This window comes from Agelaius phoeniceus, chromosome 6, assembly GCF_051311805.1.
Source record: "Agelaius phoeniceus isolate bAgePho1 chromosome 6, bAgePho1.hap1, whole genome shotgun sequence".
NCBI classification, from domain to species: Eukaryota; Metazoa; Chordata; class Aves; order Passeriformes; family Icteridae; genus Agelaius; species Agelaius phoeniceus.
In genome coordinates this window covers 25,267,489-25,290,933 of record NC_135270.1, presented here as the reverse complement: position 1 = coordinate 25,290,933, position 23,445 = coordinate 25,267,489, and the positions used below count along the sequence as shown (strand labels likewise).

Here is a 23,445-nt window from a genome sequence, read left to right as displayed (position 1 = left end):
TTTAGGTACCATGGCAGCTTCTCCTATAGTTCAGGCTATATTTACAGTCTCATGATAAAACGAATTTGTATTTTCCAGTTTTTGTAAAGGCGAAACAAACAATATACACCAAGTTTGTCCACAGCATGCACATCTCACACATAAACAATGCTAATTATCATGTTTGAATGCTCATGTCACCTTCAGACTATCATTTCACTTTATGCTCACAACAGACAAATTAGGTTCACTCTAACATGTCCTGGCTAATGTTTACAGCAATCATTCCCCTATCACACAGTTCTGGCTTTCTCTCCTCAAGCACATTTTCCCAAGCACAAACCCAAATCTGTTCTCTCTGCTGGCAAATCCATTTATAATTTGTTTACCCCAATACTCTCACTAACTGCTGAGATATTACTTATCTCTATCACCACCATTTTCAAGAACAGTAACAAAGCATCTTTGGAATTATTTCTTACCAAGCCTGATAACAGCCCAGCATAAACTCTTCCAAAACTATCAGAGTGCACATGAAGTCTACAAGGCTTGTCAGAAAAATCCTTCTTTCCACAGCACCAGTAAGGTCTACACACCATAACTTTAAACAAAATACTGAACTCAAACTACAAATGGCAGGACACAAGGCTAGCAAGGTTTCCACAACTAATGGGTCTGAACAAAAAGAGTCAAGAAAATTACGTTGGGTATGTCTAGATTTAGCACAGGCCACGTTCCCAGAGATGTGCAGTCTGAGCCAGTCTCTTCTCCACAGCTCAGGTGTGCCCTTCTGCTCAAGCCTTTCTCTGTGAGCTCAACACCACAGCCACAATATATAGATATATAATATAAAGACTTGAATAAGCAAGCCACAACTGCTGTAAGCAATTAGGAAAAAAATAGCAACTACAAAGATTTTGAGAAATAAGGAATGGAACAAAAGGCAGAATACACTAGGTATGTGTTCTGTCTTCACCATAAGAGACATCTGTAGCTTTATATAAGGTAATTCCCTCCTGTTTTAGTTCCTGTCCCCCAAAAAGTAAAGTGAGTAGCACTACCCTCCTCTCTGATTTTGATGGTAAATGTCAGTCACAGAACTGTGTCTTCCCAGACAATTCTGTATCCATGGCAGGGGACAAGGAAGTGTTCTGGTTGTTTAATTGTTAAAGCAAGGATATGAGTGACGTACACCCTTTCATTCAGTGCTTTGCACAGTGAGAAGGTTACCAGAACTCAGAACATGCAGAGATCTGATCAGCCTTGGTCATTTACACCAGAAACCAGAGCTGCACATAAGAAGCTCAGGCTCCACCAGCATGAACTCAGGAACAAAAGCTGCAAAAGTGACTGTAGTCTTTTCCATTTCATATACAGCACTGATCACTGGTGGGCAGGAATGGGGTTGCTCCTGCCCTGTCAATTTACTTCAACCATAGACTGCTCCCAATTCGATCACAAGTGAGCACTGTATCTACAACTTAGAGCAGGAAGAGGCATCCCCTCAAGGCATTGAGCAAACCATACCCATTTGCACTAGGAAAAAAACCAAATCCAACACAAAAAATCCCCAAACATATTCTTTGCCTTATGGAAAAGCTCCAAAATTCAGGTAATAGCTCAAGGCTTACTTGAAGAGAATAAACAGAGCCCTCCAACCAACATCTGCCAAGCAATCCTCCAGAAAATAAGCTCCATGTTACAAAAGTCCTCCGAGGGGGTGAACAGCCATTAAAATGAAAACAAAATCTTTGAGAAGGGAGACTGTTACAAAGATAGGCTTGGTAGGCAGTAAGCAAGAAGTCCAGACGAATTCTCCAAGGCTGCCGAGGTCTTTTAGAGCTCTAACTTATAAGTATTTACATATCAGAAAGCCAAAATACCTGCCTCACCTTAGATACACATCTGTCTCTTTCAAACCCTTACAAAAGCCAAAAGGATAAGCTCCTCCCTTGCTTGCATTCTGTAACAGAGCCATTTCCCGTCTGGATCCCCCGCATTTACGCCTTTCTCCAAACACTAAAGAACTTGCAATTGTATGGTAACTACAGAGATAGGCTGCCGTTTGGGAGTGGGGTGGGTCCCCAAGCTACCCTTCATACAAGAACTCGGAAACTTTCAGGTTAGGAAAGGAGCAGAAGCAACATTACCCCCTTGTGGCAGCAAAGCAATATGGAAATAAGGTCTGAAATTCAAAAGGGAACAGACTAGGTGTTTCTCTTCACAGTTGCTGTAAGGAGAACTGTATGCGGCCAGAAGGTCATCAACACTGAGGAGATGAGCTGGAGTCACTGTACTACATGTGACCGGGGTCACATCACACAGCAAGAACAAGGCAGGAGGGACCAGAGTCCTCAAACAAGACCTGACAAAATGAAAGACACAGATTTGTCTCTGGACCTTGGTACGTGGTTCCAGGGGAGATGGTTTCACACGTCACTTGTGCACAGTGCATCCAACACACTAAAACACAGCAAAGCCTTTGGTAAGCTGTGCCAACTTCAACAGATCAAATATTTGCAGAACACAGTGGCCTCTGTCTTACACTCACAAACAAACTAAAGGAGTTTATACAAGGGTCCCCAGACAAGAATTTCCCCACTTCACACATGCTCACTACTTTCTGCCCGTATGCATGACAAAAGTGTCACTCAGGATGGTTCAAAAGATTTTTCAGATTTTCAGGTAACTTCAATAATGTATCTTGTCTGTCAAACTAAATAGGTGAGGCCACGTGAAAACATCATGCATTCATAAAATGCAGGAACAAAGTTACTCATACCACAGCCTACGGAATTTGACCTCTGGAATAAGTGCAGTGGAGTGGTTTGAGAAGTTTAACATAATTGCCAGACAAAGCTTCTTCATGGAAGAATAAGGATAATAAGCATTTCCTTGTGAAACATAAGTTTCATGCAAACCTGCCTGACAATAGAACAGAACACACCTTTCATTTGCAGTAATGTACTCAAATCTCTAGACAAAATAAACAGGTAAACCATATAGAAATTGTCCCCCTGTGTATTACAAGCAGCTAAATCTACAGAGGACAATTTTCTTCTTCCTTCTTTTCCCCATCTGTAGGAATTGTTTCACTGAATAAAGTCTGAAACATGATAGCAGGGACACACATCACTACTTGCTTTTTGCATCCAGAACTCAGTAACAAAAATTAATTTATAACCTAATTATTTTCCTTTTTTTTCCTAAAAAACCCACACTAATTCTGCAGATGTTACTTGTATCATACTAAAATAGCCAAAGAGAAAATCTGAATCAGTTTTATTAGCCAGCATTGCACCATACCTAGCATTAACTGCTGAATTGATACATATTTCAGCAGAAATCACTGCTAGATTCTGTATATCACTGTCTTAAGAAAGTGGCACCAGCTCCTCTCAAACAAGCAGCTGACTAGAAGAATCCTCTTTCATTCCCCTTTCAACTTTTCATTATCAACCTGAATTGACCCACAAAGCAACAATGGCTTTAAGTACTTAGAGGATCATTTCCATCACTGAGATTACAGTATTAATACAAGACCTCCTCAACCCATTTTTAAATTAACAGGTAGGTATAAAAAAATTAAACTAGCTATCATCTATTGCTCAGTTATCCTTCCTTCATCCACATCTTTCCAACAGCTTCTATGACCAATTTTATGCAGCACATTTCACATGGCAACTTCAGAGATTTCTGGGATTCTTTTCACTTCGATGTTAAAAGTGAGGCAAAGACATCCACCGGGGAAAACTCCTTGCATTTGAATTAATGAGATCAGTGTGGAGAAACTCAGAAAAGCTGAAGCTCAGTCTCAAGAACTTGTGCTTAACCTAGACCATAAATTTTCCCCAAATTCCTGCCTCGCCAGCACAACTTCAAGAAGCACACAGCTCAATGCCACCCTGCTTTCAGGCCAGGTTGAATGTGATGGGATTCCTTGTATTGCTGAGGCTCCTAGCGACATGCTTCTCCTAACACAGGTGCCGGAGCTGTTAGTGAGGAATAGTGCCATTACGTGCTTATTAATGGCTTTGTGATTAGTCCAAGATAATTAGCCTAGGACCATCAGAAAGAGCAGAATTCTCTCCTTACCCAGCTGACATAGTTGCATCAACAGAATTCAAAGAATAGCCTTCACTAAACTACCCTCTTAACTTAATTGACCCTCAATGGCAGTTTCCCAGAAAGCTACTTCTCTACAGGAAGGTCATGTCAGGGAAGGAATCCTGCCCATGGACAGGGAATGAGAACATACACAGTTTTGAGACACAATTTTTATCTTACGTTTTTTGGCTGACCTTAGAATATAGAGCTCAATTGCCCAATGAGGACATCTAATGGAGAGACAAAGAAGAACAGAATTATAAAACAGGTTATGAGCACACCTTGGATTCCAACACTAAGAATTAACCAGACTCTGATAGGCACAAAATTACATTGATTGGAAGTGTGTATACAGTTACCACTTGTACCCTCAGGTTAGAAGGCTTATCCTCCCCCCTGTATTTCATCAGCACTTTCAGCATTACATAGCTTATATCTCAGGATCCTCAGACCCCCTCTTTGCACGCTTCTGCAGCTCCAAAGGTTAAAAGACATTTTGGGCTCTGCTGTGCAGAACTGGTTCCAGCACTTCCCACTGTGAAAGCATGCCCTAGGTCTAGGAGACATGAAGGCTTGGCACGAGATGCTCACTCTGTGCAAAATTTAGGTAAGTGGGTGCTTACTGAGTTGTTAATAGATTCACAGGATATTCTGAGTTGGAAGGGAACCACAAGGATGATCACGCCCAACTCTTAAGTAAACAGCCTGTATGGGGATTGAACCCACAACCTTGGTGCTATTAGCACCATGCTCTAACCCAACTGAGCTAATCTCATCTCCCATGTTCTATAAAGAAAAATATAAACAACTAATTTGAGAATGGCAGAAAATTACACCTGCAGGATAGAGCTATCCTGCATGCAAGGTTCCTTTTAAGGGAAAAGATTTCATAAAGCCCCAAGCCCACCTGATGTGTTTAACAAGAAAGGAAATAAAGTTTTACTTCAAGGAAATTGCCACAAGCATTTAATACCAGACTGCCCACTGCTTCCAGCTTCTTGCTTCAGAACTCTACACATAACCTTAACTTCAGTTAGAAGGGAAGCTGAAACCCCTGCAGTGCCTGTTCTTTAGAAAAGCCTGATAACAGAAGCAGAGGATTGGGAAAACAAAAGAGTACCTAGGAGATTTTCAAAAACCTCTGCCAGAAAGGTTTCACTAAAGGTTCCATCTTACAGGAATTCCTCTGGAATTAAGCTCATGCATCTAACTACCCACTCCAAATCAGAAACCTCAGCAAAAAGCACCTGTTGGCTCAGCTGATCAGGTTGGCAAGTAACCCTTCATAAATGCTACAGTCACTGGAGCAGACAGCAGCAATCACCATGGATGACAGACAAAGTGACCCAGAGATTTAGTCATAGGACTCTCCTTAGACTCCTGCAGGCTGGGGTGGATCAATTATATGCCTCAGGACATTTTAAAATTATAGTTACCACAGAAAAGATCATATCTACATATCCCACTACATCTCATTGTCCAAGCACGTGCCAAGTGCCCAATCAATAAGAAGGTTATTTGCCCTGTTATTTCTGACACTACAGTGACTCATCCCAGAAAACAAGACACAGTGGAGATGACATAAGTATGTACCACTATTTCAAAAGAAAGGTAATGCAAGACTTACTCAAGTGCCATTTTAAAGCTAAATTTGTCAGCTCCTTCTTACTCTTATGCCCTTTAATAGGAGACAAGAGGATACCTGACTTAAATTAACAGTAGGTAAGTTCAGGCCCAAAAAGTAGTTCCCATGTAATCAGTTTGAGATTCTCATTATGGGAGGTTATTAAAAAGCAAAAACTGGGGCAAGGATTTAGAAACTGATTAATAACTTTATGACCACCATCACTTATTTGCTATGCAACTACAACAACAAGAAAGGCAGACACTGTTTCAGTCTCAGTATCATCAGCTTATCTGCAGGACAGAGGAAAGAATTCCCTTTCCTCAAGCACTCCTGTGTACAAAGCCTTCTTAGTTAGTTACATCTGCATCCAACCTGGAAAATTTGCTTTTCTACACTCAAAGCATCTGTTTCAGAGAAACAGAAAGACTGAACCTTTCCTCTGGTGAGAGCACAAACCACTTGACAGAGAAGATGTGAAACTGAAACCCAGTGTGGAAACCCCATTTAAAGTACCGATGTAGCTGTATCATCCACACAAGCCAGTGAAGACACTCTGACACAAAGGATAGGTCTTTCCTGACATAAGTTCAATTCAGCTTATCCAGTTTCTTGTACCATATCTGAAGCAGAAGAAAAATATCCTTAAAAAAAAAAGAATCACCTTTTTAAAAAAGAAGACAGCAAAGCCTAAAATTTTCAGTGATCAGCATGTCTCCAACCAGCTCAGGTCAACAGGAGCCACTTTCAAAACTAACCTCTCTTATAAGCAGCAAACCAACTGCATATACCCAAACCACTGACACAGGGCTTTGACTTTTTTCCCCCCACTGGGCAACTCTAAGGAAATTATTGTTAACCCTTTTACCTTAACAACTTACTCATGCTCAGTTTTCCATGCCAACCCTGGGCAGATTCTCCATGCACAGCACGTGATGACAGGGTGTGTGATAGGGAGCACAAAGGACAGCATTAACATATCCTGAGTTTCCATGCTTCTGCAGGGTCTCGGAAACACCAGGAGCACAGTTCACTCCAGAGATCTGCTAAAGAGCCCATCCTTTTGCATGTCTGTACTACCACAGTCTCTGCCCTTACAATCTTCAGAACCCATCTGCAGCATGACAATGGCAGCTATAAACATATCAACACCAACATCTCTACTTTCGTCTACATGAATAGCACACAGCCATACGAGAAAAGGTTTTTAACTCTGAAAATGTTGAAAAACCTCAGACTAGATGGGAAAGGTTTAAGAAAAAATAGAGGAGGAAGGGCAAGCATGTATCTTACCTCCTGAGTGAATCCTCCTCTGAGCTTTCCTCAGGCATTTCCTGGTTTAAGGCCTCCTGTGATACATTCCCAGGTCTGCTTGAAGCCGACTGGCTGTAAACTCTTTCCCAGTGCCCCGTCTCCTGGTTAAAGACCACTCCCACGGTCCTCTCCTCCTGCGGGGTGGAAGAGCTGCCCAGCTGCAGTCTGCTAGAGGCAGGAGCTCTGCCCTCGGTTCTCTCTGCAGGCTGCACCTGGCTGGTATTTGGAGGCACACCCTCAAATGTGCTTTGGACCTGCCCTGGTGTGTAGCTAGGCGTGCTTCTTTCCCAGCGCAGCGTGTCATTGTTAAAGGTCAGCAGGTTATGACAAGCACGACAGCGGTTCAGGTGACCCCGGGACAAATTGGAATTGTTTTCACTGCTTTGTGGAGTCTGCTGATGGGAGGGACCGGGTCGATCAGGCTCAATGTTGTTGTTGAGCATTTCTTGAGCCTGCTGCGACTGGCTGGGCTCCCCACCAATCCCCTGATCTAACTCCTGAAGCCGGTCATATTCCAGGAAGAATCGCCTCAAATCACACTGGAGCTCATTACGAATGCTGGCCTGATTGCTCGGGCCAGCACTACTACCACTGTTCACCTCAGCCCCTGTGGCCAGAAAGCCCCTCCCTTCTGTTGCAGAGGTATAGACTGAAGCCTGGGAACCTCCCTCCTGCTGTCTGAGCACGGACAGCAAGCTCACGGAGGAGGCACTGGTCCTAGGGGGAGGCATGGCTTCCAGCTCGGACCGAGAGCTCATGTTCAGCACTGTCCTGGACCAGTCAGACCCACCCAAGCCTGAAGCCATCTCTCTCGCAGACTGTTGGTACCGGGACTGGTGGCCTGCCAAGGACCCGCTGAGGGACCGCCGCGTGGGGCCCAGGCTAAGGTTGCGCAGGGTGTTGCCAGCAGTGCTGCTCTGAACTGTGCTGAAAGCAGAGGGCCTGTTAAGTATCCCCTGCTCCTCCTGCGCTACGGATGCCTGCTCTGGGGGTTGATAAGGCTCTGTCTGCACAGAGGAGAAGGAAGTGCCAGTGGCCCCAGAAGACGTGGAGGGTGCGTTTTCCTGGTGTGGGAAGAGAGAAGAAGGAAGTCTTGCACTAGAGCATCGGCTGCAAAGGCACAACATCCCCAGGTGCTGGCAGCACTCTGCTGTGGGATAGCTGACTCGCTCCCGGAGCCTGTTATAGACAGATGCCCTTGTGTTCTCACTGGCTGGAGGCGGAGGTGGTGGTGGTGGAGGCGGTGGAGGGGATGGGGTAGCAGAGTCTTGAACACTGTTTTGCTCTCCCACCTGTATGCCAGAGGAGCGGGAGGACAACATATGCAGGAAGTTGTGGAGGAGAGGTGTGCGCCTCACAGGCTGAGATGGAAGGATAGCACGCTGACGATAATGCGGCATCTCTGTGCTGTCCACGGAGATTTCCACTTCCTCATCGCTCTGCAGAAGGAAACAGGCAAAGTTCAGTCACCTCAAGGCAAAATCCTATACTTCCAAATAAACGGCAGAAAGTCAGCTACCAGCCCAGACAGATGAAAGGATGCGATAAATCCCTTCCTAAAGGCCTTGACTTGGAGGAAATTAGTTGAGATGATTTCTCAGTTCATTTTATGGATCTAGACAACCTCTTCCTATAGCCCAGTGAGCTTTCACAATACACTGCTCATGCAAACAGAAGTATCAGCGTCTGAGGGTCAGAAGCTGAGGGAAGAATTGTTAATACCTCAAATAGCTTCAAATCCAAAAGAACATCACAACTGAAAGAACTGAAAGAACAGGACCACTGATATCTCTTCCCACCATTAGTCAGACAGAGAGGGCAAAACAAACACATTTTGGAAAGCCTTTTATTAGCCATGCACATAAGAACATGTTACATTGTTATTGTATCACCAAACAAGGTGAGACAGAACTCAGCTTAAAAAGACTTCAGGTTTTCAGAAAAACACAAGTCTGCTTAGAAACAGACTAGGGCTAAAGTACATAGAGCACCTTTTAACTAGCCAGTCAACACAAGTCCTGACATTCCCCTTACCTGCTGGTTAGAAGGATTAACTATCGCTGTGAGCAAGTAGTGTCCCAAGGGATCAAACCGTACCAGCCTAAAACAAAAGCAGTGCCAGAATATCAATCATCAGTTCACATTCCACATTGACACAGGAAGCTGAACACAGCAGGGAATGACATGTTTGCAGTGAGAATATTACTACATTATCACCATATTTTTATGAAGGACATCAAAGAGTTTATGCATTAAGAAGAAAAAAATGTACATATTTAGCTGAAGACTGCAGTTATTTTATAGTCCACAGCAGCACTACACCAAAGTTAAAAGCTGGATGTAAGTACTGCTGTATCGATTGAAATAGCCAGAAATTTTAAAGGAATACAAGTGTTTAGATTACAAAATGGAATTGGTACAAAGGGAGAGATTAACGTGCCTTGATGCCACATCTTTGTCTTATTTTAAATTGCTCAAAAGCAGCCATTAGGTTTCCAGCAATCCAGTTTCCTCTACAAGTGTGCTAAAGTAATAGCTCAGCATTTTCTTTCAGCAGTTCCTGGGTTTTCTCATCCTTATGGCTGACAAGTTTAATTACTAAGCTTACAATTCAACATGAAGTAGATTCTGGACATTTAATAGACACATGCCATATTACAAATATGAGCAACCAAGAGATCTATGACTTTCAGTTGCTTTTCTTTCTGCCCATAGAACTGGTTTTCTACCAGCTGAATCAAGGAGCTGCAAGCAACACTTTACTGCCTGAGTGCACAGGGTGCAGCATCCCAGAGGAACCTCACAAACACTTTCTAAATCTGACCATTTTTCACACATAAGTTCTTTTCACCCAGAAGCAGGAGCTCACCTGACCCTCTCCATTTCACTGGCTGTTTTCACCACTGCAAAAGGCTCCCGACGACTCCAGTCCCAGAAATGTATCTCATTGGCAGTGGCAATCAGCAAGAGCTGAGCCGTAGGATGAAAAGCAAGTGATGCAATGGCATTGTTGCTATCTGTGAACCAGCTCTCACTTCCACCCTAGAGTGAGGAGTCAAGAACCACAAGCAGTTTGTCACAAAGTTTGCTATCATTAAGTTTCCATGTACTTGCCATGCCTCCCAGCCCGCCTAAAGCATCACAAGTGAGGCGCTCCCTTGGCAACAACAGCTGTTCCTATACAAGGTCTGTGCCAGGTCTAAAATGTAACGCTACTTGCAACAATGACCACAGATGTATTTTTGTAGATAAGTGTCTCAAGCAGCCTGTAAAAATCCTTCATTAAAAACAAAACAAAACAAGCCCATGTGTTATGTCTCTGTGCCATTTACCAAACTAGGTAGAGCAGCAGCTTCTCTAATGAACAGTTAGATAGGCTCAGTGGAATAACAAACAGTATGTCTCTCAAAAGGCTAAACAGGCACCTTGCACAATGTTCTCCAGAATTACCTGTACCACTGCAATCAATAAAACTGGTGCTGCTAAGAAGCATGACCTACCTGGCAGGACTGAACAAAGGAGCTGTCATCTCCTCTCTAGAGAGAAGAGGATGGCTATGGTCTGTTCTATGCTTTTACACACAGGTCCCAGAAAAGCTTCCAAACAGCTCTCTTACCAGGTAACATTTGGAAAACAAACTCAGCCAAAAAAAGTCACCACCCACCAAATATCAAAGGAACATATGTTTCCGGAAAGACTTACATGTAAATCCCAAATTCTGACCTCCCCATCCAGGCATCCTGAAGCAATGAGGCCTGGGATGGTGGGATGGAAGGTGACACACCAGGGAGTGCGGCGATGTCCAACCAAGGAATGAACACACTTGCCCGTTTTCACTTCTGTGATGTAGATGTTGTGGTTCACATGCGTGGAAGCCATTAGGGTCCTGGGAATGCAGAAGGTATGACAAACATTAGCATGAAAAGAATACAGCAAAATTAGACCATGGTTAGCTTCATCTCAACAGGGTCTGTTCACACTTAACCCAGCAGCTCTCCCACACAGAGCTCAAAGGGTAAGAGGCTACTGTTGCACCAATGTCACAAAGCTTTCTGAGCCAGATTTCAGGGTCCATGCAAACATGAGCTCATCTGAATCTGCAAGCACAAACTTGACCTTGAACGTCAGAGTGAACATGCAGCTCAGAAGGCACTCCTGACTGACAGTCTGGGGCAAATAAATATTCCCAACTCTCCACACTGTCTCAACCCCTGTCAAATCAAGTGATGCTATGAGAGATCCCACCTCCATTTCTGCTTCCAATACACACATCATCCTGCTCTGTTCTTTATTCCTAGATATCCCAGTGAATGTGTCACATCATTTGGGCATGTTGTATTAAAATATCCTTTACTCCCTTTAGTTTCTTATGAAATCCCATGGTGTCTGCACAGATCCTTTTTCCTTACAATTTTGTATCACCTGGGTACCTCAGAAATTAAACACCAACTATGCTCGAAGCTGTGAGATTAGGAAGGTGCACACATTCCATCCATACGTGTCAGGAACCAGAAGTTTCATTCGGCTGTTCAGGACTGGACAACTCAATGGGCACAAGCCTCCATCACTTTTGTAAGTGTAGGGAGACTGCTGAAACAGGGAACGAACTAGGAGTTAATTACCTGTCTGGACTAAACGCCAGCAAGAAGGTGGAGCGTGGACTGTCTGGTAACTCAACTTTCTGAAAAAGCCAACAAAGCAGGAAGTGTTGCAAGAGTCATATGATAATACTTTAACTGTAAGCCACACAGACAACAAGGGGAACCCGCTGCAGGAACATATCTAGTATCACATCACTGCAGGAACTGAACAGAGCCAGAGAGCATATCAAGTGTAACACATCAAAGGTATAATCACAAGACAATTTATTTCAAATCCCTGCCTCCCTTCCCCCATTCCAAGATCAAGCTGTGCAGCTCTATCCCACAACCTTACCTTGCCCTCCCATTTCATCCATCGAGTTTTATCCTCCACCAGCTCCTGCAGAAGCCGCTGAGCACCCAAGGCTTGGGTGCCCCGTTCCCTACCCCAAAGGATGCGGACAGCATTCTTCTCCGGGACAACCTTCATGGCTCTCAGCTGCCAACACCACGCCTGCTACTGAGAGGAGATACCAGCACGTTCCAGATGACAACCACCACCAAGCTACAAATAAGCTATCCACATTTCAGTTGTTTATCTTCATGGAAACCTAAAAAGATAAGAGACTGATAAGGAAGGCAGCTTTTACCTCAATTACCCAGATGAAGTAAAAGCTTTAAATCCCAAAAATACTAGATTTGAGAGACAAATCTTTCTTCTTACACAGCCTTTGCTACCTGCTTCCATTATCAAGGCCCCACTTTGACATTTCTGCAGCCAAAGATTACTTTGAAAGCATCCAGTTCTTCCCTTGTACACGTGCCCTAGTCCCACTACACATATGAAGAATTAAAATATTCCCTTCAAATTCTTCTCCTTCCCTTCATCTCTTGCTGTATATAATAAGGGGAAAAAAGATTTATAAAGATATAGTCTTCTTTACACCTTGAAGATTTAGGTCCTATCTGGGAAGGGTGTCTGAAAGCCAGAGGAACAGTATTACTGAACTGACAATATGACAGAAGAATCTTCCAGGAACTACTCAGATTTCAGGAACAGGTCTAACTCTAAAGGTCAGACAACTGATAGACCTCAAGTCCAAATTATTTCCAACTCCATCAACAGCTTAAAAATATGAAAACAATGATGTAAGGGACAGCTCCACCAAGATTATTCTATTGTCTGCACATCACCCTTCAATCTGCATTGCTCTTAGAACAGCAGTTCACCCAAGTAATGCACACTGGCAAAGAATAATGCTTTTGGAACACTTTGACCTGCAAAAGAAAGCTTTAATATCCACTGTCTACAAAAAAAAAAAAAAAAAAAAAAAAAAAAAAAAAAAAAAGCTAAATAAAGAAATAAATAATATAGTGACTCTAATAACAACCAAGTCACACAGCTTTTCAGTGGTGTCATATTATGGAGTACCATAAAAAAGCTCTCGAGAAAAGTTTTTTAGAACAGATAAACTAAGAAACTCTGCTCTAATGCTACTACCTTCTGATCTCAGCAGAGTGTGCATACTACTCTGCCATCTCTTGAAAACATGAGGATCTAAAGACAAACCCTTCTCAATTCATGTTACACTGAACAAAACCATCAAAATTCAATAGAGAAGGAAATAGACATTAAAAAAAACAAAAAAAAAAACCCACAAAGAAGAAAAAAGGTTCATGTGCAGAAGAGCCAAATTGTTAAATGACAGAACTCAGAATGGTCAGTAGCAATATTTTCTTTCCTCCCACTTTCCCTAAAAAAACTCTCCTGAACAGATCATTTAAGACAGCTGCAGCTTATAGAGAGGAGCTGTCTAAAGATAAGCCAGGAAAATTAGTTCCAAAAAAGCACACCAGTTTTTATTTCTAGAAGTAAAATAAAGAGTACTGAAGTAATTAACAAGTAAAGGCATCCACCTTCCTAGAAAACAAATTCTCCACAGTGAATTTTGAGTTAGCTGGAAATTCCCTGATGCTTAATGTGAACAGCATGGGGATCATGAATTTTAGAGAAGCTGAACTCCATGATACACAATAAGCCTTCTTTTGAGAATCTGTGAAAGTTAGCAAAACATTAGGTAGGAGTTATTCTACAAAATCAAAGCCTTACTGGAAAGCAACACAAAACCAAAAGATATCATACTGCATGAGAGTTCTTAAAAATAACTGTACAGATTAAAAAAAGCCCATAACCAAAAAAGCTAGAAGGATAACTGGAATAGATACATCCAAAAGCACAATATAATACAGGAATCCCTATACTAAAAATCTTCTTTAGCTAAATGCTGATAAACCCTGATCCAGATTCTGCAAACAGCCCCAGGCACCCCTGTTCAGAAGTGACAAGATTCAGATGGTGAGCAGAATGGAGAAGAAGGACAGCTCAGAACAATACAGGCAACAAAAACTCTGCTTTACAGGAGGAAACTGTACATCTAGTTTAACTCCTAATCTAGTAAAATTAAGAAAACAGTAGCTGAATATTTTATATGGGTGTATTCAAGGAATTTGGACTACAACGACCCAAGAATAAACATATAAACAGGACACCAATGGAAGACTGGTCCTGCAGCTGGAATAAGCTGGAAGTTCAAAAAGATTTAAACTTTGGAACAGCCTTTCAATAGCCGTGAAGGACAAACCACATAAATAACTTGAGATCATGGTAATGTACAAGCAGGATAACAATCACTCATGAGAAAGAACAAGCTCTGACAACCTAGCAACATTTCAGTCCTATCAGAACTTATGTTCCCTAAAGTACAATTGCAACAAGGAAAACAAGAGGTTTAACAAGTGACTTTAAGTTTATTTATGCCATGGACAAGCTTACATATTGTAAAATAAATGGGGAGATAACTCCTACAACTGCAGTCAGTGAAATTCTAGTATTCACCTTATTGAAGGACCAAGTCATCTCCACTATATAAAACCAAGTACATACCTTAAGACAGCTTATCTAAATCTCTGCATGTGTGTCCTAATTTATTCAACTAATCTGCCTATACCAAACACTTCATATGTGAGCCTGAGCATTTAACTTCACATTTTTCCCTCAGGGACTATACCTCGTTTTTTCAGCTTCTTCTGACTCAAGTCTTTATCCCATTTTAAAAGTAAACAAAGGAAACACCCAGGACTCTAATGCCTTCACAGTACCCTGCTAACCTGCTCAACATTTTTAAAAGCTGGGATCTCTTCAGAAAACACTGAATGTATCCTTCTTGAGTAATGCTGAGATTACAGTGTTACCTCGGATCCCTTCAGGGGCCAAACTTTATCCTTTTTCTGAGTTAGCCTGAACACAGTAACTGCTCCTCTACTGGGTGACACATTCAGCAACATTTCAGAAGGCAAAGAAACTCAGAGCCTTCAAATGGAGTAACAGATAGATGCATTGGCAATGCAGTGAACACTGCTATTTGCTCATTTTAGCAGGAAGACTTTAACCTTTCTATTGGATTATGTGTTCAGCTTCAGTTTGTTTTGGTGTGGGGTTTTTGTTTTTCCGTTTTGGGTTTTTAGTTTTTTGGTTTGTGTAGGGGTTTTTTGTGAGGGTGTTAAAGGAGCCAGTTTTTTCTCTAACCTAGTAAAGATACCCACCAACTCCAAACATTTTGCTCAAATATAAACTGAATGACAGCATGCTATTAAATACCATTAGCAGATAAACCATTGAAGTACCAACTGTATTTACAGCCACTCATTAGACATCTGACTAACAAAGTCAAAAGTAAATGCAGAGGGTTTGAAAATACTTCTTGGGACTCAGCATAAATAAAAACTTACAGCTCACTGGATCAAACCTGTTCAGGCAAGAGGTGGACTGATTCAGTGTCTATTACAAATACCCACAACTATCACAACTGATAAACAGCTGACCACCTAAAGAGGGATTGGGATTGTTCTGTTTTCTTCTCATTGTTGAGTTTGTTTAGTTTTACTTGTTTTTGGGAGGAGGGAGGGAGGGAGATTTGGATGGTTGGTTTAATCAGGATGACCAAAAGTGTCCAACAACTGCAAGATTAGCTGATGCCCTGAATGTGATGCAGATGACCACAAAAAATTCTGAAAATGGAGAATCAAGAAATTTTTCTATGATCAGCAACTTTCTTTCCTTAAGAGTTTTCTCCCTTCAGGGCATTTCAGGACAACATGCTGGGCTGTTTACAGTTTTGGAAAGAGCATTACATAGCCCAAACCCAAGCCTTTTACTTGCTCTGTACCAGCCATCCTTGAAGAAGCCTGAAGAATTCCCAGCATTAGAGTAACGCAGGCTTACTTGAAATTGTCACTTTTACAGATGTTGAAGCTCTAAAAAACCAAAGTGAAGCTGCAAATTGGTAATACTTTGTAGTGGTACATGACCCCCTGAAAATACTGACAGAAAGGTAAGGAAGAGAAGAGGAATAAAAAGAAGCACATTCAATTTACCATATAAAAAGGATGTCAAGATATTTTATGCATTATGCAATGGCTCACCATTCCAGTTCAAAACTTCAGCATTTTAAAGAGATGATTGTTCCATTTCCTAATGTGCCCCTTCCCCATCTTTGCTGCTATTAATTTTGGGGAGATTCTGGTACCACCATGCTGGGACCACAGCTGGCTTCGATACAAAGACGAATATTGCAATACTACCTTCAAGTTATTCCACTCTTCATGGGGGAAAAATGTTAGTTCATGTGGCCTTCAGCTCTCAGACTAATCTATTTCCACTGCAAAGAACTTTGTGGTTGTGTGCTGAGCCCAACACTAAAAGCCTTTCCTAATGCATGTGCACAGAGTCAGTGTAAACAGCTACATCAGTGTTTAAAAAGGGGAAAAAAAAGCTGCAATCAGTAAATGATATTTACAATGGGAGATCTATCCAGAAGAAACAAATGTCCAAATAATTTCAGACAATTTTGCTGCCCAAAGAGACCTCATGTGATTGATGAAGAAAGAGACAATATGAAATGAAATATTAAAGCTGTCACTGACTTTGCAATCTGGGTTCCACAGAGAGAATGCATTTATAAGACTCCCTGTAAGAGACCGGGGGAAAAAAAAGCACATGCCAGTAGTTTTGGTCTCCAAGTCCCTTTGTCAGTTTTAAGACTTCCATAATGTATTGACTGTAAAAGAGCCCTGATCCACACACAGCTGATGGGCCAGGGCTGTATACTTTGTATTAAAACGACATGCATGGGAAAAAAAAAGGACTCAAAACACAACAGAAGCAAAACTGTGGTGAACAATGAGGCATACCACTGTCCTGCAAAACCACAAGCCAACTTGTCTCTAGAAAAGAAGAGGAAACAGATTATTACACTCAACTCCCCCAGTTCTGGCCAGGTGCCTACCTATCTTGTAAGCCAGTTACTTCTGTTTTCAAAATGTCTGTTCTGAAGAAGCGTGCCCAGCCCTAACAATGCCACTGCAGTTATTCCAAATTAAGTGCAGCATCTCAGGCTTTAACACCAGCAACATACTAAAAATTTCAAGAGAACTGTTTATTGCATTTAATAAATGTTAGTATTTTAAGTTTCATTTAATAAATATTAGCAATAATTTAGCATTCCCACTATTGCACATGTGGGTGGGTTCTCCAAGAGCAATCAGATCATCAGACAGGCATGAAAAGAGTGTATGCAGCACTACAGCCCAAATGCTTTATCTTTGCTGACAGTGATCCTAATGAAGGCTGCAGTCACAAGACAGGCTATTTCCTCTGAGGATTTTCTACAAATCAGTTCCCCTTGTATTTTACACAGCTTAATTTTGAAGCAAACTGCCTTACCAAGACCCCTTGTGCTCTTCAGAAGTTCAAAAGAGCAAAAAAGTGCCCACTGAAAACAGCCAAATATGATCTTCCCAAAGAACTACACAGCCCCTCCTTTTGCAGGCACTTCATTGATAAAACAATAAAATCTGCTTCTGACACCCAGACAGGAGATCTCCAAGAACAAACCAGATGCCTAGAACATAATTTGGAATATAAAGAAGCAATCACACAGCTCCAGGGACTTTCTAGTTCCCTTCCTTGTTTGTAATCTCTGTTTCCCTCCCTTCTCCAATATGGACATTTTGAGGCCATCACTTTCCTAAATTGCATGAAACTATTCATGTAAGAAGCCCAACAAGCACTACACCAGATAGAAGACCTGACTTATACCTGCAGCTTTATTAAAAATACTGATTCAATCCATATCAAATGTCATGCCATCCCCACTAACCCTTTTTGTGTCTCTGCCTGAAAAACTGAGCAAAACTTTAAAAAATGTTTATGTAAAACCAAAACTAAAAAGCTGATTTGCCCTCTTTGCATTGCATCAACCCAGCTTAACAAACAAGACAACTCAAGGAGTCCTAGTTCGGTAAATCCTAGTTTGCCAATAGCACTGGCATTTGAATAATGCTGTAACAACAAAATCAGTAAAAATTAGGTGACATGACTCATATCCCAAATAGTAGCATGGGTCAAAACGTAAGTATTGGAAGAACAGGACTATGTTCATTCTTAAAAGACAGGGCCATATGAATTTCTGGCAATATATCTAATTAGCTATATATGTCTAAATGTACTTCAAACAACATTTGATTTGTCTCCCCTTAACTCCATTTGTGGTAGTTCCAGATGAACCCTGAGACTGTTTATAGACGTATTAACTCTTCTTGGGTTAAAAATAAACAAAACCAAAACAAACAAAAATCAAAACAAACAAAAAACCCAACCCCCCAGAAAACATTTTGCATAGAGCAAACTTCAAGATACCTTGTAGTAATATCTAAATGAACAAAAATTTAAAATAAAGTTACATTGGACTAGAATCTTGAAACAAGATTAACCCACAAACAAAAACAGTCTATGGATGGGTAACAACTATCTTAAGCAAGATTAATCAAAACAAAAAAAACCCCTAAACTCTAACCCATTATTTTGTTCTACTTGTGTGCTTGATTATGCTTTAAAAAACAAAAAAAGCTGCTGAATTTAAGAATTTAATTAGAACAAGAGTCAGTCTTCAAGTAAGTGCCCCTAAACATGGAGAATAAAAAACAGTTAGGAGAAGTCAAGATGCAACTATCCAAGAGAACCCAAAACTAATACCATGAAGGCACTTCCATTATATGGTCCCAGTTTTACTCTTCCAAGCTTTTAAATACTCCCCAAAGTATTATAGTGTAAGCTGAAGTTCTGCCTTGATTAAAGCCAGAGAGAGATGGAAAGTAATTCAAAAGCACATTTTCTGTAGATGCAGTAGACACACTGCTCTAAATTGCACTCACTGCAATAAGTGTTGACACATAAAACAGGATTCCTAAAGAAAAATAACTTGTCTTAGTGCTTCATGATTGAAAAATTCAATGCTGTGTTTTAAACTGCAACTGCAAACAGCTCAGGAAATTCAATTACATTACAAAGATGTCAATAGTACTTTGTCATTTCAAGATCCTGAATGACTGCAACAAGTAACTAATTGCCATTAGAATCTTAATTTGTCTTTCCAGTCTGGATTAAATGAGCTAAATACACATAAAAGGACTTTTCACACAAAAGAAGTACATTAAAATTCTGGCTATTTACAGCAAAATGATGAAGACATGGAAGAGAAACTTGCAGATCTCAACTCCTAAAGGTCAGAAAATGAATAGTAAATATAAAAAGGGAAGTAATAATAATAAAAAATGTAAGTGATCACCCATGTCTGGAGTCTGACAGTTTCATTTACCAAAGAGAACATGGAGCACTTTCATAACTATTATTACAACTTCCACATAAACTTAATGAATTCTTGAGAAGAGAGATATTAGTTTCAATCCAGAAGATAGGAAGAGAATAAATATGATTTCACAAAACTGTAAGGTAAGTCAAAGAGCAGAACTGAGATCTGGAAGATTAAGAGTTGGTTTCCACAATTCCATACTCAAACCATAGCATCTTTTGTTAAGTTCCATACACAGCAGGAAATGAGGGACAGAGAGAAGAAAAAGCCAGAGCAATAGAGAGACAGAGCAACACAGAATTCAGATTAACCCCCTAAAAAACTATTCTCATTTAGATAGGAAGGCAAAGGAATTCTCAATTCAAAATCCCATTATTTACTATTATTAATAGTCACATCAAGGTTCTTCAAGCTCAAGGGCCACAGCCAGGTCCCCCCAAGTGACATCACACATTCCATAGTAATGTGGGATTGCCAACACTACAGAGTAGCAGAAGCAGCATCACATACCCCCAAGGTGAAGACAAAGTGTTTTATGCATTCAAGGCTGCACTTCAGGCACATGCACCTTATCCAAGTAATAAAGAAAAAGCAACTGGAAGCAAGAACATGTTTTAGAAAATAGAGGTAATATAATTTCTTGCTCACATGGAAATACAGTAACAAGATAAAAAGTAAAAATTATCCACACAGAAGCTGAAGTCTTCATACAGGGATGTATCAGAATTATAGAAGAGGTGGGAAGATTTAGACTGAACAAAGAAACACAGCCAAATTCTTGACACTCTTGCCCTTCTTGGCCTCAGACTGAGTCTGTGGGAGAAATATAAAGGGAGGGGGAAAATTGTCCAAAACATGAGTCAGAGACTCCTCTCAGCAATACTGCACTGCCCAAGGTGAAGAATTAGTAACACATACCAGGAAGAAGGAAGCAGGAATCACTCTGCAAGGGCAACCCAAAACCCCTCACTGAGAGCATGGGGAGTGGAGCTGAGCGAGCACACGGATTAAGATGATGCTCTCCACACTCCAGCCTGACACCTCATCATCCCATTCAACAAACAGTTTACAAAAACTGGAGACAACAAACAGCTACCAGACAACAATCCCAGTCAGAATTCCCAACAACCAACTAAGTCCTGAGATGCAGACAAGTACCCAATCAATGGGTCTTTCATTAGGCAACTACTATATCCTGCAATAACTTTCCAGTAAGATATTTCTAATATTAATCCTCCTCCACTGCATATCACATTGTCATTCACTTTTGCAAAACAAAATTCTTCTGTCCTTACCTTACTAATATTTTGTTTCTATTACCCTCCTTGCTAGGATAGCACAGGGCTACTAACACAAAACACACAAGGTAGCTATTATCATGCACTATGCCCTGTATCAGGCTCCCAGAAACCCAAGAGGGGAAAAAAAGTACCTTAGTGCTGCTTGCATTAGTAGTAAATATTCACATCAACAACAACTCTGCAAGACCCATGAGTTCTGTCAGTTTGCTAATCATGGCATAAAAGATTAGTACTAGAGTTTATTTCCAGAAGTTTCTTTAAAAAATCATTATTCAAATGCCAAACTTCTGGCAGAGGGATAGCAGCAGACTGGATCATGGTGTGCCTTCTTTAGAACTGGTTGTTACAGTTGTATAAAAGTTAGAAGTGCTGCTCGGAAAATGGAAAAGTAGGAAACAACCAAACAAGAATCCAGAGGGTCAGTTATGACTCAGAAAAGGGCAAAAGAAAGAAAACTGAGAAGAAGCTGTCAGCAAAGTAAACATTCGTCAGAAACTCCCAGCAACTCAATCTGAAAAGGCATGTCCAGACATTTGGATCCAAATACATTCTTCATTCCAAGCATCAGGAAAAATATAAATGCTAGTGGACAGCCCTACTCATTAAGAGCCACACTGCCACAAAAAAAAACCATACTCATTTGTGACCATCAAAATAGAAATGGACCAATTTTTTTAAACAAAATTACCCAGAGAAGCACCAGTTGTGGACTCCAGAACCAGCACATAAGCTACACTGAAGATTTAGGAATGTTAGGAAATGCATCACAACAGTCCTTCAGAACACAAGAAAGGATTTTTAATTTAGCAGAGAATTTCAGGTCCTGTTGCTTGCATCACTCATAAAGCATTCAAATCTGCATGGATTTTAACCTCATACTACATTCTGAAAACCGACCCAACAACAAACTTAAGAGACCAGTAATGGACTGGCAATAAGTGCACATTACCAGCAGGTCATTCTTAGGTCCCTTTTTAACATTCCCATCAGCAATTTGAAAGAGGATGGGAGTGGCAAAGGCAAAAGAAGCCAGATGACATTTGCAGAGGACACCAAGCTGGGTGGAGCAGTAAACAAGGACAAATATAGAAAAACATACTGGGTTTTTAAATAAAGATCAAAGAGCACTTCATACAGAGGAGAAAACAGAGCAGCACTGAGCACTGACCATATTTACAGACTTCACATTCATACAACCTATCTTCATGAAGACAGGCTTGCATCTAGATAACAATATTGAATCTATCACCACAGAACAATACTCGGAAGTGTGTAGTGAGAAAAGCTACTCATAACCACCTACAGGATCTCTTGAAGATGAAACCCTATTTAGTACAGGAAAAATTGCTTTCCAAAGGCAGCTGAACGCATGGTATTGAGAGGATCACAAGTAATCAAAAAAAACCACTACAAGAACACTACAGAAATTTATGTGTTGTCAGGAAAAATATGGGAGATGACAACAAAAACGTTCCCATAGCCGATTAATTAGCTGAGTTCGTTTCCTTACAAGACAAGACGTAACCAGAGGCACACCTGAATGCATTTTATGCCAAACACTACTTTCACAAGCAAGTGTTCTACAGCACACGATGAAAAACAGCAGAGATAGAGCAGACAACGCTTGCCGCACGTTTTATTTGGGTAAGGCCGGAAAACACCAACAATGATAAAAAACATCTCGAAGCAACAGCCCCAGAACGCAACTGGACCGAGCCCGACCACGGGCCTCGGCGGGTGCCGCGGGGACAGCGAGCGGGGCGACGGACGGCGAAGCACCAGGCACCCGAGCTGGGACAGAAAATCCGGCTGAGGCACGCTCAGGAGGGCGGCAGCGGGGCACGGGCTACTCGCCGGTACCGGGACGCTCTCCCCGGGGCTCCCGTCCCCGCCGGCCGGCGGGAGGCAGCGCCGCGGGTTTCGCCCTCCCGCCGCGGCGCCCGGCCCGGGGCAGCGCGCCGGCCTCCCCGCTACCCCCAGCGTAAGGCCGCGAGCCCGGAACTCCCGTACAGAGGCCCGGGCAGCGACTCCCGACTCCCTCCCGACCGCGTTCCACCGGCCGCGGCCTCACACGGATCGGTACCGCCGCCTTCCGGGGCGCCGCCGCGGGGCCGGCCGCGCCCGCCCGGGAGCGGCAGCGCGGCCTCGGCGCGGAGCCGGCGGCGCGCGTAGGCCCGGAGCGTACCTGCAGCGGCGGGGCCGGAGCGGGGCCGGGCCGTGCGGGCGGAGCGGCCCCAGGGTCGGTCGTCGCCGCCGCCGCGCCGAGCTCCGGCCAGGCGGGCCAGCCGAGCGCCGAGCGGGGCCCAACGGCGGCGGCGCCGAGCGCGGGAGCAAGGCCCGAGCAGCCGAGGCTAGAATGCCGCCAGGCAGCGCCAGCCGAGCGACGAGGTCTTCCACCGCCGCCCGGGGGCGACGGAGGGCAGGCGAGAGCAGTCGAGCCCCGAGAACTGCGGGGAAGCGCCCCAGCCCAGAATTAAAATCTGCATAATTTAGCTTAGAGAGGCGTGGGATGCTGGAAAAATGCTCTTAACAGACGAATGTAAACTAACACGTACAATAGTCAGACTCGATAAAACAGATTGGAAGTTACTATTCTAGATTTCCAAGATAAGGGTGGTCCAAACTTAAGAGGAGAAAGGGGTGTTAATGTCTTCACAAACGCCCGGGACTGGAAGAACGGGCCCGGTGCCGGAGCAGTGGCCGTGGAGGTCTCCAGGTGGTCGCAGAACCCAAACAGTTCGAGCTCCTGAGCAGAGAATGCTCTACATCCTTCAGGGGAGGATGTAGCAGGCGAATCGGGAAGGCTGTACCTTCCCAATACCTCAGGCAAT

At 42.5% G+C, this 23,445-nt stretch overlaps 1 protein-coding gene across 2 annotated transcripts in view; it reads right to left on the bottom strand.

Annotated features, from left to right (window-relative positions):
* The window catches only part of AMBRA1 (autophagy and beclin 1 regulator 1), a 127,457-nt gene extending 104,476 nt beyond the window's left edge, over positions 1-22,981 (bottom strand). For both annotated transcript variants that reach the window (XM_077180105.1, XM_054634584.2), the window contains exons 1-7: positions 22,800-22,981; positions 11,960-12,215; positions 11,647-11,705; positions 10,727-10,910; positions 9,894-10,066; positions 9,059-9,125; positions 7,004-8,463 (exon numbers count right to left, since the gene is read on the bottom strand). In XM_077180105.1, coding sequence (XP_077036220.1) covers positions 7,004-8,463; positions 9,059-9,125; positions 9,894-10,066; positions 10,727-10,910; positions 11,647-11,705; positions 11,960-12,094 — 2,078 coding nt within the window. In that variant the 5' untranslated portion in view covers positions 12,095-12,215; positions 22,800-22,981. The remainder of the gene's footprint in view (positions 1-7,003; positions 8,464-9,058; positions 9,126-9,893; positions 10,067-10,726; positions 10,911-11,646; positions 11,706-11,959; positions 12,216-22,799) is intronic.
* Positions 22,982-23,445: the final 464 nt, after the last annotated feature.